A 17,228-nucleotide genomic window follows, 5' to 3' on the forward strand; every position below is an offset into this window, starting at 1 on the left:
TAAAGCGAATACCTAATATGAACGGGTTTATCCACTAAGTGGCATTTAAGGGGCATTTTCATTTAAGCGTATTACAGTTAAATGTATTACAGATCAGTGTATTACAGTGAAGCGTATTACAGATCAACGTATTACAGTGAAGCGTATTACAGATCAACGTATTACAGTAAAGCGTATTACAGTTGAGAGTATTGCAGTTAATTGTATTACAGTTAAACGTATTACAGTTAACTCATTTGAAAGATGCATTTTAAGAGATAGAGAGAGAGTCCTACTAAATTACTTAAGTCAGTTATTTCAAACCTGCCCGATAATGCCCCTTCACTCTACTTTGTTCAGTTATGATTAGGTTTTTTCTATACAATACAAATGAATTGTTTCCATGTAATTCTATTGTTGTAATAAAAAAAAGTAATAGAAGGGAGATATTAAATAATGTATAATTATAGTAATCATCATGGCAAAAAAAAACATCAAGAACAAACATTTAAATAAAGATTTTAACAATCAACAACAGCTTGAACTGAGAGCTGAGGAAATTCGATTCCAAAGGGAGAGAGGTGGTAATGGCAATGATGACTGTATAATTAAGCAACGAGCAAATGTTAAATTGTCAATTAATAAAATATGAAATATGACAAAAAAAACAACTGTAATTAATGACAATGCACTTAATGTACGATATTGTGGAAAAATTAACTGTTGAAAAAAATCCGGGAATTACACTGTGCGCTATTATTGTGTGGAATATAGTGAGCCTGCGAATGAAGTTGCTAAAAATTGACGTGTGCCAAGTAATGATGATGCCAAAACTTGTAGTGAAAATACAGTTACTAAAATCCATTGTTTGGAGAACTTATTTATACTCATAATCACTGCAATAACACACATATCATATCACTGCAATAACACACATTTTTGACTAGAGAAATTGTTTTAGATCTTCAGAATTGAACACATGCATCTGTGTCGTGAGATTTAATACTCCATGTTCGTAATATAAAGTTTTTGTAAGTTTCTTATATGAAACTGGGCGAACTTTTTTAATAGCTAAGGGATTTTTTCGCACTTATTCTGATATAGAGAATTTTCAATCATTCATTTATTTGTTATTACTTCATAGAAAGACCAAAAGACATTTCTATCCGGAATAGTGGTAAAGTACTTTTTATCAAAAAAGTTGGGTGTAATCTACACTGCCTGGAACACTTGGGTAACTTGTATTTCCTGCTGAAAAAAACTACTTCTGTCTTGCACGGATTTATACCTAGACCACTTTCGGTAGCCCGCTTTGCTTCCTGAAGTATATCTGATAGATTGCTGGGAAAACACCTAGTTATTTTGCGCTTTCTATAAATGAAACATTATCTTCTCCCAAGGAGAACTTCGCTATTGCTCGTAGGACTTCCTGAAGTATATCGCTTGGAGTGTTGGGAAACTTTACCCTAACCGCAGTGGCCACGTCATCAGCATACGCGACCAATATTACACCTTTTTCTTCCAAAGACAACAATATATTGTTAAGGGCTACGTTCCAAAGTAGAGGAGACAGTACACCTCCTTGAGGGGTTCCCCTGCTGACCCATCGTTTTAGATCCACAGATCCCAAGCCTGCCGTAATGCACATTTTAGTTTGTAAGTTATTAATAAACTTTCTTCCGATAGAGTTGGTGCCTAGAAACTCCAACTCCTTCATGATTGACGACGGTGTTACATTATTGGAAGCAACTTTAATGTTAAGAAATGCCACCATTCTATATTCCTTGACAGCGAGAGAACCCTCTATGTAGCCGACTAGGTCCTGAATGGCTGTTTCAGTGGACTTGCCTTTACTATATGCACGCTGCTGCCGTGACTCCCGGGACCTTTGCGCTAAGATAAGTTTCTATCAACCTCTTAAGAGTCTTCAGCATAAAGTATGGCAGACTAATATGATGAAAATCTATCGCCTACGTGTGCTAAGGATTTTCTGCTTTCGAAATGACATTCGTGTCTCTCCATCCCACAGGTATATATGACATGCTGATACAAGCAGAGTATATCTCCCTAAGCCAAGGAACCAGTCTATCAGACACAACTTGTAATTCAACCGGTGATACATCATCAGGGCGACTGGCGACTTAAAGGAGTCGAAACTTTTTATCGGCCAAAGGATTTTCGGCTCAAACACAATTTCTCTAATAACCGCCGACGTGTAATCCTTCGGAGAATTTCCCAGTGAATGTGTATCAACCAGTAGTCAGTAGACATTGTCCATACATTCTCTGACTTCTGTATAAACCCCACCGTAATAGCTCTCGAGGACAGAGGCCTCAGGTGTATCCACCACGGAGCTACAGAATTCTACCCAGGATTTGTTCTGAGCCTTTCTCAGCCCGCCCTTATATCTTCTTGGCTCACTCAACCTTATAGATGTCCCAATCGTGTGGTGCCCCTGGCTTGGCACTAGGACATGCTGACTCAAGCGAGTTCTTCAGGGCCTTCGTGATCCACTTGACCATTATGTCTATATCCTTCGCAGTTTCCACCTCCTTTTCTGGTCTACAAGGAATAGACGTGCAGAATTTGCGCCGAAATTTATCCCAGTCCGCCCTTCTTCTGTTTAGCCGAAGGACCACTTTTGCAGTATTTTTTCCAAGGCTGAAACAAATATAACGATGATGATGAGAGAAGCTGTAGTCATCCAACACTTCCTAGTAGCATATTCTTGCGCTTATATCTTCCGATACAAAATTTATATGTAAAGGGTCATTTTTTTCTCTTTGACACCATGTCTGAAATCCCACGTGATCTGTCAAATACTAATGCATGAAAATCCTAACCTCAAAAAAATCACCCTTTAGTACCTCCTGCCTGTTCCTGGTAATAAATGTCGGTTTATCCCCTTTACTACAAATCGCCAGACTGCAACTTATAAAATATTCGATAAGCAGCTCACCCTATATGGATGATGTGCATTAGCATCACTTCCTACAATCAGGCTCTTTTTCCGTACAGAAGCGGCTTCAGCCAGCAACCTAAGGTTTGAAAGCGGCATCTCTGAATCGTATGCCATATATAGGGAAGCCAGCCGGTAATGAGATATATTTATTTCAAGGGTGGCTACTACTGCCGTAATGCACATTTTAGTTTGTAAGTTATTAATAAACTTTCTTCCGATAGAGTTGGTGCCTAGAAACTCCAACTCCTTCATGATTGACGACGGTTTTACATTATTGGAAGCAACTTTATGTAAAACGTATGCCATATATAGGGAAGCCAGCCGGTAATGAGATATATTTATTTCAAGGGTGGCTACTACTAAATCTTCAGTGCTTAGCGACAGAAGAAGAAAAACAAAAATTAGATAAAGAAAAGATTGTTAGGATGTTGGGAGACTCTCTCTACATCCGAACTATGCCAATAAGCTGCTAAGAGAGGTGTAAAAAGAGAAAGTGCTCTCAAGAAATCTTACTACAGTCCGGCTGAGCGAACAAGTCCAAGGATAGGTTATAGGGGAATCCCCCTACGATCCGAGCTAGCGAACAAGCTGCAAGTTGAAGTTGAATGAAAACTATAGGAGGTACTCTTGCTATGCCCAGCTGTGTAAACAAATCATTTGAACTTAAACAAGATAATCATAATTTCTATGTGTGCGGTTATGATCGCATTGCGGAAGACGTCGTGCTGCTAACCCGAGGCAAATTTCTGACGACGAACAGCGAGATCATGGAAAGGTCTATGGGGAGACTGTCTACGAGAAATTGGTTGAGGCGAATACAGGGAAAACGGAGCTAGTCCTCTACCCTCGGAGATACAATATACCGTATTTTAGGCTCCCGTCTATGGGCGGGGTCACGCTGCCGTAATCTAAGGAGTCAAAAAACCTAAGACTTGTCCTCGATTCGAAACTGTCCTGGATAAGAATACGCAGAAAAGAAGTCTTAAAGAGCTGTGCGACTTTTACTCCTACACTAGGGGAAAATGATTCATTGGATGAATGAACGCGGCCCTTATGAAACCAGTGGTAACATATATGGCACTAACATGGTGGAAGAAGAAGTTCTGGCAATAGGGAGTTCACGAGAGCGTCACAGAAAAATTTTGAATGTACTCGGCTCTAATGAAATCAGTGCTGACATATGAGCACTAGTTTGGTGTAAGGCTGTGAAGAAGAACACTGGCAACAAGGAGTTCCAGAAGGTACTAAGACTGCCCTGTGTCGGAATCACGGGGACGTTAAATTTCACCAAGCAGGCAAATTTGGAAGCAATGCTGGAGGCAATTGAGGTCTATATTAGCGACTGTGTCACCAAAGGTTCACTTAGGCTTTGAAGAAGAGTACTGGCAACAGGTAGTTCCAGAAAGTACAAAGACTGGCCTGGGTCAGACTCACGTAAGCGTTAAGGCCAGTGCAGACATATGAGCACTAGTGTGGTGGAAGATTGTGGAGAAGATCACTGGCAACAAGGAGTTCCAGAAGGTGCAAAGACTGGCGTGCTGGCCTGCAATGCTGGATATGCAACCAATTGAGGTCTATATTAGGAACTGTGCAGCCAAGCTCGCGCTTAGGCTTAGATAACATGGCATGCTGAAAGTGAGCAGATACGGCCACTGTTCCATTGTAGATACGGTGACAGACTGAGATGGTCTCAAACTATCTAGCACTGAAACCAATTTTAAAAGGAAAGGAGGAGTAGGAGGCGAATGCCGTGCTTTAGATTGTCAGACCTCTGTCTTCAATATGGAGTGAGGAACTGGTTGAGGAATATATCCTCATATTCCTCAACACTCGACATCGTTGTGTCGGTGAGACTGTCAAACTTTCGGTCAGGCAGGTGCCACAAAAGAAATCCATGGGAAATGATTTACCGTCTTCGAAAATTTATTTGGTCAGAAGGTGGCCCTTAAGGCTTTGTGTTCAACGACAGAGAGGTTGAAGCGCGTGGTTGATTTTTTGGAATCCCTGAATATACGCTCGGCATACGACATGGCGCAAAATGGTTCAGGATGGTATTACGGGAAACGAAAAGGCCGATATTAGGGAAGGGTACGTGGATAAAATGGAATGGTTTCGATGGGGACCAGGATGAAATGCTACGAGTAGGACCACTGGTTCGCACTTACCCAATAGAGACTCAGATGGGCTGGGTCCATGCTCCAGGGTAAACATATGTCAGGGTGTGCTGGATAGGCGCTTGCTACTAATTCTCATCCTTTGATTTCTTCTTATGTTTTATGTATTTTCCACTTTTTTCTTTACCTTTTCATCCACACTTATTTTCCCCATTAAGGTATCGTAATGGGCCAAATGAACTCACCTTTCATGGTGAACTACCCATTCCTCCCTGGGATGATAGTGAAAACTATGCACACATGTTTTATGTATGTATGTATGTCAATAACCAACGAAGACAACCGGCTGACCTCCATATGAAGTTGCTAATTTCTATTTCGTCCCAAAAAAAAGTATTTACATATCACCCTTAGCAGGGCACCACATAGAAACCGGTTTGGTTTTAAGCCCACAAAAACCTCTTTTTAATGCTCTTCTAAATGCAACTTAAACCAACAAAATTCCATAAATAAAAAACAAACTGAATGGAAATTGCCATTCACTCTCTTATAAAAATAACAAGAGACAAAATATGGATAAACCAGCTAAAGCTCAGTGTAAGCCAGCTGACCATAAAACTCCATGCCAAACGCATGACGGACAAATTTGAAATACCGCAAGACTATCAGACATCACCCCACCCATAAGCCCACCCCAAAAACAAACCCAAAAGCAAACATTTTTAGTTGTGAGTAAGTGAGCGGAGCTCAGAAACAGAGAACTCCATCGAAAACCTAGAATGAAATGAAAACGACCCAGCACAAAAGCACAGGGAAGACAAAGAATGCAATACAAAAACCCCACCACAAAAGAAGTACACACCAATAATAAAAGAGAATAATAAAAAATACGCAAAAGTATGTAGACATGTGAGTGAGTAAATCTAGATTTGTCTGTCTGACTGTGTGTGATTTTGGGTGTCCAGTGATTTTGTTTGTTAAGTTATTCAAACCCACTGGACCGGACCGTACCATTACCACTTGAAAGTTATAAGTCACGCTCAAAACTACGTATCTGCTTAATCGATATACAGGGGAAGACAGGTAATGTTACGATGATGGTGCTAGACGACGCAATGGTTTGGGATCACATAAAAATAAAATAAAATAAAATAAAATAAAATAAAATAAAATAAAATAAAATAAAATAAAATAAAATAAAATAAAATAAAATAAAATAAAATAAAATAAAATAAAATAAAATAAAATAAAATAAAATAAAATAAAATAAAATAAAATAAAATAAAATAAAATAAAATAAAATAAAATAAAATAAAATAAAATAAAATAAAATAAAATAAAATAAAATAAAATAAAATAAAATAAAATAAAATAAAATAAAATAAAATAAAATAAAATAAAATAAAATAAAATAAAATAAAATGAAATTGAATGGAATGAAATGAAATGAAATGGAATGAAATGAAATGAAATAAAATAAAATAAAAAACTAAAATAAAGGAAAATAAAATAAAATAAAATAGAACAAAATAAATAAAACAAAATAAAATAAAATAAAATAAAAAAATAAAATAAAGGAAAATAAAATAGAACAAAATAAATAAAACAAAATAAAATAAAATGATTTGAAACGAAACGAAATGAAGTGGAATAAAATGAAATAAAATAAAAAATTGGAAAATTATATAGTTTTTAATTAAAAAATTAATTGATTCAAACATATATTAATTGAATATGAAATTCATTTCAATAAAAGGCGTGATTAAAATGTATGCCATTTTAAATTGATATTAATTAATTAAAAATTAATTGATTCAATCATTTCTTTAATCGAATCTTAAAAATGTTCAAATATGGTGATTACGTAAATTTAATTGAATGCTATTTTGTCCCTTACAATATAAAGGGAAGGAGATTTCAAAGACCCATACGTCCAACATTTCGATAAATCAAAAACAAATCCATGGCAGCGGGTTCTACGTGACGGACTTACCCTTTCCTTCCTTTATCGGCTAAGGGCTGCCGCCTCTATGCATAACACACTGCTACGACGACAGCAACAAATCTATAGGGCACCCCTACCCGACACGCAAAAATTTTTGGAGAACCACCGCGGTGGTTCCCACGAGTGCCCACGGACCCTTGTTCAAACAACACACCTCAAGTTCATGTTCCAGGAGGTAAACATCTATGTACCAAAAATAGAAATTAATTGGAATTTTCAAAAAATGTCAATCATTTTTTAATTGATCCAGTTATAAAATTAGTTGAAAATTTCAACATTTTCAATTGTTTTTTAATTGAATATGCAATTTTTAAATCAACCACCAAAGGGGGTATATTCATTTAGGCATTCCGTTTGCAACACATCGAAATATAGACTTCCAACCTACAAGGTATATATATTTCTGAACGTCGTAAAATCCTAAGACGATTTAACGTTATCCGTGTATCTGTCCGCAAGTTGTAATTAAGCTACAGTCTTTAAAAATTGTGATATTGAGTTGAAATTTTGCACAGACTCGTATTACTTCTATATGCAGGTTAAGTTTTGAAGGGGCCAAATCGGACCATATTTGGATATAGGTGCCATACAGACTGATCTAGCGATTTAGGGTCGTAAGCCCGTACAAGCCGCATTTTTTGTCCGTATTCGCTAAAATTCGAAACAAGAAGTTGTACCGAGTATGGCCCATATCGGACCATACTTACATATAGCTGCCGCGCACTTCTTCCATTTTACAACGAAGCTTATTTTTGGCTCAATAGGTACGTAAATAAGCAGAATTGTCAATTTTGGAGTGACGATCAGCCAGAAGCATTGCAAGAGCTACCAATGCGATCCAGAAAAAGTCAGTTTGGTGCGGTTTCTGGGCTGGTGGCATCATTGGACCGTACTTCTTCAAAGAAGAATCGTAACGTAAATGTGAATGGTGAGCGCTACCGGGAGTTGATATCCAACTTTTTTGCCCAAAATGGAGAGCTTAACTTGCTTGACATGTGCTTTCAAAAAGACGGTGCCACATGCCACACAACACGAGTAATAATGGACTTATTGAGAGGCGAACATTTTTTTCCACGTTCGGGACCGGTCAGATTTAACGTCTTTAGACTATTTAACGTTTTTTTTGGATTTTGGATATAGCTCCTTGAGCCCCTACAAGGCGCAATTCTTATCCGAATGGAATGAAATATTACACAATGACTTGTGTTTGCCTAAAAAGTGATACCGCGCGAAGAACTCGATAAATGCGATCCATGGTGGAGGGTATATAAGATTCGGCCTGGCCGATCTTACCATACTCTTACTTGTTACTTCTCATTTTCGTTTGAAATATAGGTGATGGGGAATTAACGATAGTATCGATACTATCGATATTTATTACTAGAACTATCGAAAATATGGAATGTATCTATTATCAATAGTTTGCCAGCTCTATATACATAGCTCCCAAATGTATGTATCAATCGATTTTCAGTACATATCTTAACACATTTTCTCTAAATTTTGGACAATGTTTTTTTTATGATTTTAACTATATGTGCTGATTTTGAATAAAATATTTAAAGTTTAGATATAGTTTCCATGAATATGTTCGTCGCATTTTAACTCATATATTACAATAACTAGGTCATTTGTTAACTGATCTTCACAAAATTTGTCACTAAGGTTTCTCTTGTGACTCTTCTAATCAATGGTAAATTTCATAGAAATCTGTTCAAATTAAGAAATAGTTCCCATATACATGCATGTATCTTCCGATTTGGACTTTTAAGGGATTTACTAACGGACTTATCAACCTATCTTCTCAAAAGTTTAAACAACTATTTCACACGAATGTCCGGATTTTGGTCGAAATTCTTCACTTAAAATTTAAGAAAGTTTTAGTTTCGACGACTTAGCATGCATACCCAAGGTCAGCTTCGCTCGACTTTAGCGAATTCATTTATGTTTGACCAGAGTTGGGTTTTAGAAGTAATATTTGAGCTACTATATGAATGAATTAGCCTCCATAAGCAATTTATCATTAGCTTTGGTCATAAAACAACGCAAAATTATGAGCTGAAGGTTTCATGAAGGGATCTCAAGTTGGAGCGAAAAGTCGACTTTTAGACTCGACTTCAAAATCGACTTTTGCAAAAAGTAGAAGTTTCGATTATCAAAGACAATTTTTTCAAAAATGTTGAATTTTCCAAACTGTGTTGTTGTCGTCACCATTAAACATGGAAAGAGACCGCCTACCACAAATCGAAGTCCATTTATTCTAAATTCCATCTAGTCTTCGCTAAATTCGGTGCAAAAATCTCAATTTGTGAAATGTACCCTTATATACAACCTACTGTAAAATATTGGTCGATTCGCCTATGGATTATACTTTCGCCAGACCGAGAAAAAGTTTCTTACAAAAATTTAGACAAAATGTGGGTTTCAGAGAAAAAATACCGAAAATTGGCGGTACGTTATTATGGGACCTACACCCAAAATTGGGCCTAAATGAACCATATTCTATATATTACCATTTTATAGGCTTAAGATGTTTAATCTGGAGATCGAACTATATGCGCATCGATCTTCTGCGCTTCTTCTCCAATTTCTGACACCCAGTTTCGAGATGTCGCTCTCCATTTCACTCCATTGGAGTATTGCTGGAGCTTCTTCATCCATTCGGACAACAAAACCTAGCCTACGCAAACGTTGTATTTTGATGGGTTTAATTTTTCTATCGTCGTCATACAGCTTGTGATTCATATGACGCCTAGTATATTATTTTTTCCAAACTTAGGTAAAATCTGACATTAAATACGTTAGATTTCAAATCTGGAGTCCAGGCTATGCGGGGGCAATGAAAAGGTATAGTCCTATACAGCCCATCCTCGAACATAATGGATAAAAAAATACATTTGGGCCAAATTTAGCTTCCATAAGCATTAAACCATTAACTTGAATCTTACACTTATAATGATGTTATCCCAAAATTAAACTTGCATATGCACAAACTTTGGCACGAGTTTTTTATAGCAATAAAAGTAAATCTAAGAGCAATGAATCCTCAAATTGGAAACAGTTCTTGCCTAGCAACCTAGTAGCAACATTAGAAAATCCAAACTTGTACATATGTGCAGCTTTTTTCTCTGTTCAGCCTTTTTTCGACTATTCGGCTTCGAAATCGATTATTCGACTTTTTAATCATTGAAAGTCGACTTCGACTTTTTTACCCAAAAAGTCGACTAATCGATTAGTCGAAAGTCGATTTTGGGATCCCTAGTTTCTTGAACTACATGGTACTAATATTTCAACGGGACCAATATATTTATTCACAGTCAGACAGCCTTGATTACATTCCATGTGGAACTCAAATCACTATTCTCACAAGTATTCCACATTGCATTCTTTAGAAAAAGATATAAAAACAAATTTAGGCATAGTTTTTAACTATACATCTTCAGGGATAGACCCAAAAAATCTGTATTTCTTTTTATCTTAAAGATTGGGACCCAAGAATTGGGGTCTTTGCTTTATCTATCAAATCAGCTGTTTTCCTTCAGTACAATGAAATAGCCCCTGATATGTTCGTTTTGGTTTTAAGTGTTTTTGGTAACTACATTTTTGTATTTTCTAGTGGCAACACTGTGTATATCAAAAGGGTTATTCACTCACCTGTATATATAAAATAGTTAAAATAAATCCAATGAGAAATTTTCGTTGTAGTTGTAATAAAGGTGACGGGAACAGAGACGACATAAACGATGACATAGTAGTTGATGAAGGTGCAGCAGACGACGTTGATGTAGCAAACTTTGGCGGAGTTGACTTTTGATAATGACGTTGTTGCTGCTGCCGCTGCTGTTCTCGTATCCAATCTAAGGTTTTCGAGGGGGTGCTGTTGGTGGTTGTCATGGTTGGGGTGGGTTGGTTAATTTTGCATTTATTCATAGAGCTGCTGTCGATGTTATTTTTTCTGGTGGGGTAATCGGTGGTGGTGGTGTTTGTCGACGAGCTGGCAATGCTGGCAACTGCGGCACAAATTTTTGAATACTTCAAGTCATTTGAATGTTTATTTATTAACATTTTTTCGTCGTTGTTTTGTTATTGTTAATAATTTTTTATTTTCCCTTCCACACATAAAAAAATTATGGGTTTTATTTTGCCAGTTTTATTGTTGTTTTTTTTTTGCTTTGTTGCTATCTTTTCTCTTCTTCTCCAACAAAACACTAAACACTGCCAATGAATGAGCCTGGTTTGAGTTGGGGGGGAACAATGTCGGGTGTTGGTGTTGTTGTATCCAGTAAAAAATTTAATTAACTTGGGGATTGCACACACAATATTACACACATACGGATGATGCACAAAGAGAGACTCACAGAGTGACAAGACACCAGAGAGCGAGAGACAAGAAAATACCAACAATCAACCACAGCAGCTTACAAAAGAGAGACAGACAGCGGGAATTTTGTGCAATTTTTGTTGTTGTTAGCTTAGGTTTTGTTTTTTTCTCGATGGATTGAAGAGCAGCTCAGGTTTTTTTTGGGTTTGTGGAGTTGTTGGTTGTTTACAAACTAAGTTTTGTTGGTAAAATTGTTGTTAAGTTTTTAGTAAATTGGTCATGATTTCGGAAGCTTCTTTTTTGTTTTTGGTTTTTTCTTTTGTTTAGCTTAATTTGTCATTATACATACGATTGTGGGTTAACATTTGGTTGTCAAGTAGTTGTTGATATGTCAGCATTTTTAGAAAAAGTCTGATTTGTAGTTTGCGCTATGATGGATGGAAAGAATTCGATAAGCAATTACAAAATTGTTGATAAGCTTACAATTACTTAATATGTTTACATTTGTTGCTAATTGTCGAAGATTTGTTTGTCGAATAACTCGTTTTGTTGCTTGACAAAGCCAAACTTCAATAGCTTCTCATTACCAGTGAGTAACTATAGTCTCCAAAAAAGGGTTACCCTTGTCCATAGAATATAATCCTAAGCACACCAAGAAGGCTATGAGATATGATAGCGTCTCATTAATAATGAATGTGGATTACGACGATACCGTAAGGAAAAAAATGCTTTCATTTACAAAGGAAGAAATGCCACTTAAGTGAATGTTCATGGAAGTTAACGAATAACAAATCAATCTTCTAGATTACCCTAAGACAGACGGACAAACGATAAAGAATAAAATGTGAACACACTGGTCAAACTCAATCAGGAAGTGTTTCTGAGTCGATCCTTATACTGCACAGTAGAAAGCTGGCAAACTATCGATAATCGCAACATTCGATATTTTTAATAGAAAATATCGATAGTATTAAAACGAAGATGAGAAGTTAAAACCAGGAGATCCATTTTTATAGGAGCAACAACAACAATATCAATGAATCAAAACAAATTTTATAAAGTCAGTTGGGAGTTATGAGAGAAATTATTGTACAAAATTTTAGCCCAATGGTATGAAAATTGCGCAATGTATTTTATAGGATATATTCTGTTGTTCAATTATCCAAAACATTTATCAGAATTCATCAGCTAAACACTGTTGAAAGAGTTTTGGGATGTTCTTCCCAGGTTTCAAACCCAGGCATTCAGCGTCATTGGACACGTAGTACTGAGAAACCATTTTTAGATCAACCAGTATTTGGTGGAATGTCGCCCTCTAGAAGCCTAAGAAGTCTAATCGGAAGGTTGGTTCATATGGCGGCTATATCATGTTATGGACTGATTTAAACTATGCTTGGCATAGTTGTTGGGAGTTATACCAGAACACTTCATGCTTAATTTCAGCCGAATCTGATAAGAATTGCGCCCTCTAGAAGCTCTAGAAATCAAGACCCAAGGTCGGTTTATATTGCAGTTATATCAGGTTATGAACCGATTTAGACCATACCTGGCTCAGTTGTCGGGTGTGATACAAAAATTTGATAGACGCTCAAAATCATGCTCAATATCCAGACTATCACGACCATAGATAAAGATTTTTATTAAGTAATTTTACTACAGACAGTAATTTCACTATGGTCCAGATCGGACCATATATTTATATATACATATATATAGCTGTATTATAGACCGATCTTCCGAATGTGTTTTAACTCCATAAAAGCCCCATTTGCTACCCGATTTCGCTGAAGTTTGAAACAGTGAGTTGCACTGGGCCTCTCGTTGCCCAACTGAACATAGTCCAGATCGGACCAAATTTGGATACATCTGCTATATAGACCGATCTACCGATTTAGGGTCTTAAGCCCATAAAAAGCCTTATTTTCCTTCTTTGGTAAAATTTAGAGCAGCGAGTTGGACTAAATTTCCCGTTTCCGAAACAAATTTGGTCCAAATCGGGGCATACGTTAATATAAGTTGGGAACATGGAGTTGCACTAGGCCGCCCGATTTTGGAACTGCGTATTGTCCATATCAGATATTGTTTGGAAATAACCATATACACCGGTATACATATCTGGGATCTTTAGCCATAAAATCCTCATTCATAACCTGAATTCTAAGATATTTTAAACTGTTTCTTATATACACTTCTCGGTACCTGAACCGAATATGATCCATATAGGTGCATTCTTTGAAATTAATGTAAATATAGTAGGTTTTTATTAAAATAGAATAATAAATATATCCATGCTGGTGGATATAACAAGTTCGGCACGGCCATTCTTTTAACAAATTTGGTTAAAAATTACTTCCGGTATATGCTTAAGACGTAAAGTCGGATGATCTGTTTTTTTAGGAGCAGTAGACACGGATTTAGACCATACTTGGCATGGATGTTGGAAGTTATAGGAGCAATCACTATTCAAAATTTCGGTCAAATCGAATAATAATTGCGCCCTCTAGACGGTTATGGAGTAAAATCGGGAGTTGGAGTTGTTAGGAGAAACTATGCAAAAATTCTCCCAAATTGGATAAAAATGAGGTTTTACTTCACAAAAATGTTGGAGGTCATAAAAAACGCTTTGCAAAATATTAACCAAATCGAATAAGAATTGCTCCCTCTAGAGGCTCAAGAAATCAATGCAATATATCGGTTTATATGGATACTTTATAAGGATATAACCCGATATAGACGGCGATCAAGAATACATATAATCGGAGTTGAATTTGCTTGATGTTGTAAACGTAATAAGAATATTAATACATCACTTCATTGGCCAAGGTGTGTATAAGAAAAAAATAAATAGTCAATTTAAAAGAAAAGGAGAGGGAGCGGAGCGAAAAAATATTCCGGAGCGGAGCAAAAAAATTTTTGACGGAGCGGGAGTGGAGCAGAACGGAAAAAAGGTGCCTGCTCCGGAACCCTGTTTCAAACTTTCGATATTGACGTTAAAATTAGACTATTGGGACCATCGATAGTGCCATATCTTATTCGAAGTCCATCTAGCCGTTTTCGTCCGTCCTTCCGTTTGCCCACATTGGTTAAGGAGGGTTCTAGAACAATTCCTTATAAAATTTCAATGGTTTGCACCCCAATAGCAGCTTAAACATCAAAGCAAACTTCTTGGCTACCACCGCGGTAGAAAAGTGACGTTTTTTGCCTTCCAGTTCGTTAAATCTACTATTGGCAACCCTATGCCCAACTTCACTCTCCCAGCATGGAATAGAGTAGAGGCGAATTGATACAAAGAAGAAATTCGCGAGTACTTGTAAAGAAAACTTGTTTGACCGATACCTACCATGTGAACAAAACAAACTATCAAAAATCGATCACGAAAGAAGCAAAGGAAAAGGAAAAGCAATAACACAGATTTTATTGGAGGCAGTCGAAACAATTTAAAATTTATGTGTAACATATGGGAATTTTTATTAACAAGTTTTTAATTGTTAACCCACAATTGACTACATCAAAAAAAAGAAAAAACAAATAGGCAATATACCTATAAACGTTAAAACTACCAACAACAAACTTACACAAACAGGTTAAACAAAGAATAATGGAAGCCGAAGAATGGTACGTATGGTAGTAATGATAAAAATAAACAAATCATAACAGAACGAGTTTTCTGCGCTAGGTAGGTAGTTTTTGTTAAAGCAAAAAATTGCAAAAATATTCAACTTCTCGAATTTGAGTTTCTTCTGTTTTACGATTTGCTTAAATTTGAATTTGGGCCAACACAGAGTAGGGTTCTTGACCGCAGAGTAATGCAAATAAGCTTTTAATTAAAGGGGATTTTTTAATGATTTTAAAAAGTGGCACAATATTGAATATTTGATTAAAAAAACAAGATTTTTCCATATTTTCTATAATTTTTTAGATTAATTAAAAACACTTTCTTTAAAATATATTCATTTTTTGTTCTCAAATTATTTTGGCACTTTATATTATAGTTTTTGCATTTTTTCTTTTTGATTTGTTTTCAAAAATTTGAGATCATATGACCTGGCCAACGGGTTGATCTCATATTTTGTTTTTGTTGTCATAAGCACTTGTCAGACTTGAAGAGAAACAAATTTGTGTTTCCCCTCCCCACCAAAAAGGGGAATTATTAAAAACAATAGCAACACAAAACCATCAAACACAGAGTCATAGGGCTACGGAGTCTACTGCGACGTAGGCAGCGTTAAACAAAAACCAGCATCACATTCTCTGCTCTCAGCAACTCCCCTTTATGGGATTGCCTGTGCAATAGGGGTGGTGTGTGAGTGAGTGTAAGCGCGCGAGAGTTGGAAGTTCCAACTCAATATGAATTCAGCATTGCTCTGTTGTTGTTGTTATGTTTCTCTACTCCAACAAAAAAACGTACACAAAACCGACAAACGTGAAAGCAACAGCAATGCAAAGGTATGCGACGACGCGTCAGCAGACTTATAGACCGACAGACAAAAACAAAAAAAACACATTGGCGTTTTTTTCATGTCTATTAAGAAAAAACAAAGTCGACGCACGCACGGTAAACAAAAATTGTAAAATTGTGTGGAAGTGGATTAAAGGTAGTGGTAGTTGTTTTTCTTATGTGTGAATGTAAGCAAGGTAGACGAGACGTTTAAACTCGACAGACAACAACAACAACAATAGCAAGAAAATCAGACGGCGAAGACTTTCTTTTATTAGTAAAACCACAACACAACAATCAGGCAGAGATTATATCCACACACCAAAAAATACTGCAAAAACTAAAGTCACACACATGCAGGCAAACAGAAATAGAAACTTGAAATCCAAAACATTTTTGAACACATGCTGAGTTAAAGGGGCGTTGGGCGGTATTTTTAAGACATCATACACATTTTAAAAATAAATTAAACAATTTTCTTAACATTTTTCGAATTTGTTTGTATTTAAACTTTCAAAATTTTTGTAATAAAATTTGTTTTTTTTTATTTTTTAATTTCCTTAACAGCCATCATCAATTTGTTTGGCAGAAACACACCTTCCTTTCACACACACACATATATATACACACTCTCACACTTTGGCGCTGTCGTATGCGTTTGTATTTATTTTTCCGTATTTACTTTTTTCTGGCATTTTCATTTCTACTCTTTGTTGTTTGTTGCTTTTTTATTTGATGTTGTATACCTTTTCTTCTTCTACTTTTGTTTAAACATGCATGTCTGTATGTATCCACATTCATACAGATAGACTACAAAATATTTATATATATTTTTGTTTAATTCTATTTTATTTTTGTTAATTTTCCACTTGTTTAACTCACTTAGCCAACAACAATGCAGCCGTCGATGTTGTCACACACATTCACTCATACGTACGCACGCACACGAACCGATGAATTTTCGTTTAATATTTTTTCTTCTTCTTTTTCACTTTGTAGCGTTGTTTGTTACGTTTTGCTCTCCACCATGAGAGTCTCTCTCCCACACTTCTTTTTTCGGATCCTATTTGAGTTCCACAACACCTCACACACAGGCTAGAGAGAGAGAGCGAGAGCGCGTTTATTCGCCACAATACCTCACGCACTTTTTTCCGACGACACGTTGTTTGCTCGAACACGGTTGAAACTCGAATGAATGAATGAATTGTGAGCGAGCGGTTTTTTAATTGGAATTTGTATTTGTTGTGTGTGGACCAGAGATGCAAATGTTGGTAGTTGGAAGATATACGAGTACTCTTTTTGGTAAACATCGTACCGGCAAATTTATCTACCATCTTCAATGACCTTTTGTATGTGGGGGAAGATACACTATGATGGATGAGCAAATGGGTGACAAAATTTGAATCCGT

General features: G+C 36.3%; 1 protein-coding gene across 2 annotated transcripts in view; it reads right to left on the minus strand.

Annotated features, from left to right (window-relative positions):
• Positions 1 to 17,015, minus strand: part of LOC106091912 (tyrosine-protein phosphatase 10D) — a 457,577-nt gene extending 440,562 nt beyond the window's left edge. For both annotated transcript variants that reach the window (XM_059368144.1, XM_059368143.1), the window contains exons 1-2: positions 16,702 to 17,015; positions 10,715 to 11,809 (exon numbers count right to left, since the gene is read on the minus strand). In XM_059368144.1, the coding sequence (XP_059224127.1) occupies positions 10,715 to 11,125 (411 nt within the window). In that variant the 5' untranslated portion in view covers positions 11,126 to 11,809; positions 16,702 to 17,015. The remainder of the gene's footprint in view (positions 1 to 10,714; positions 11,810 to 16,701) is intronic.
• Between the last annotated feature and the right edge of the window lie 213 nt (positions 17,016 to 17,228).

This window comes from Stomoxys calcitrans, chromosome 4, assembly GCF_963082655.1.
Source record: "Stomoxys calcitrans chromosome 4, idStoCalc2.1, whole genome shotgun sequence".
Classification (NCBI taxonomy): Eukaryota; Metazoa; Arthropoda; class Insecta; order Diptera; family Muscidae; genus Stomoxys; species Stomoxys calcitrans.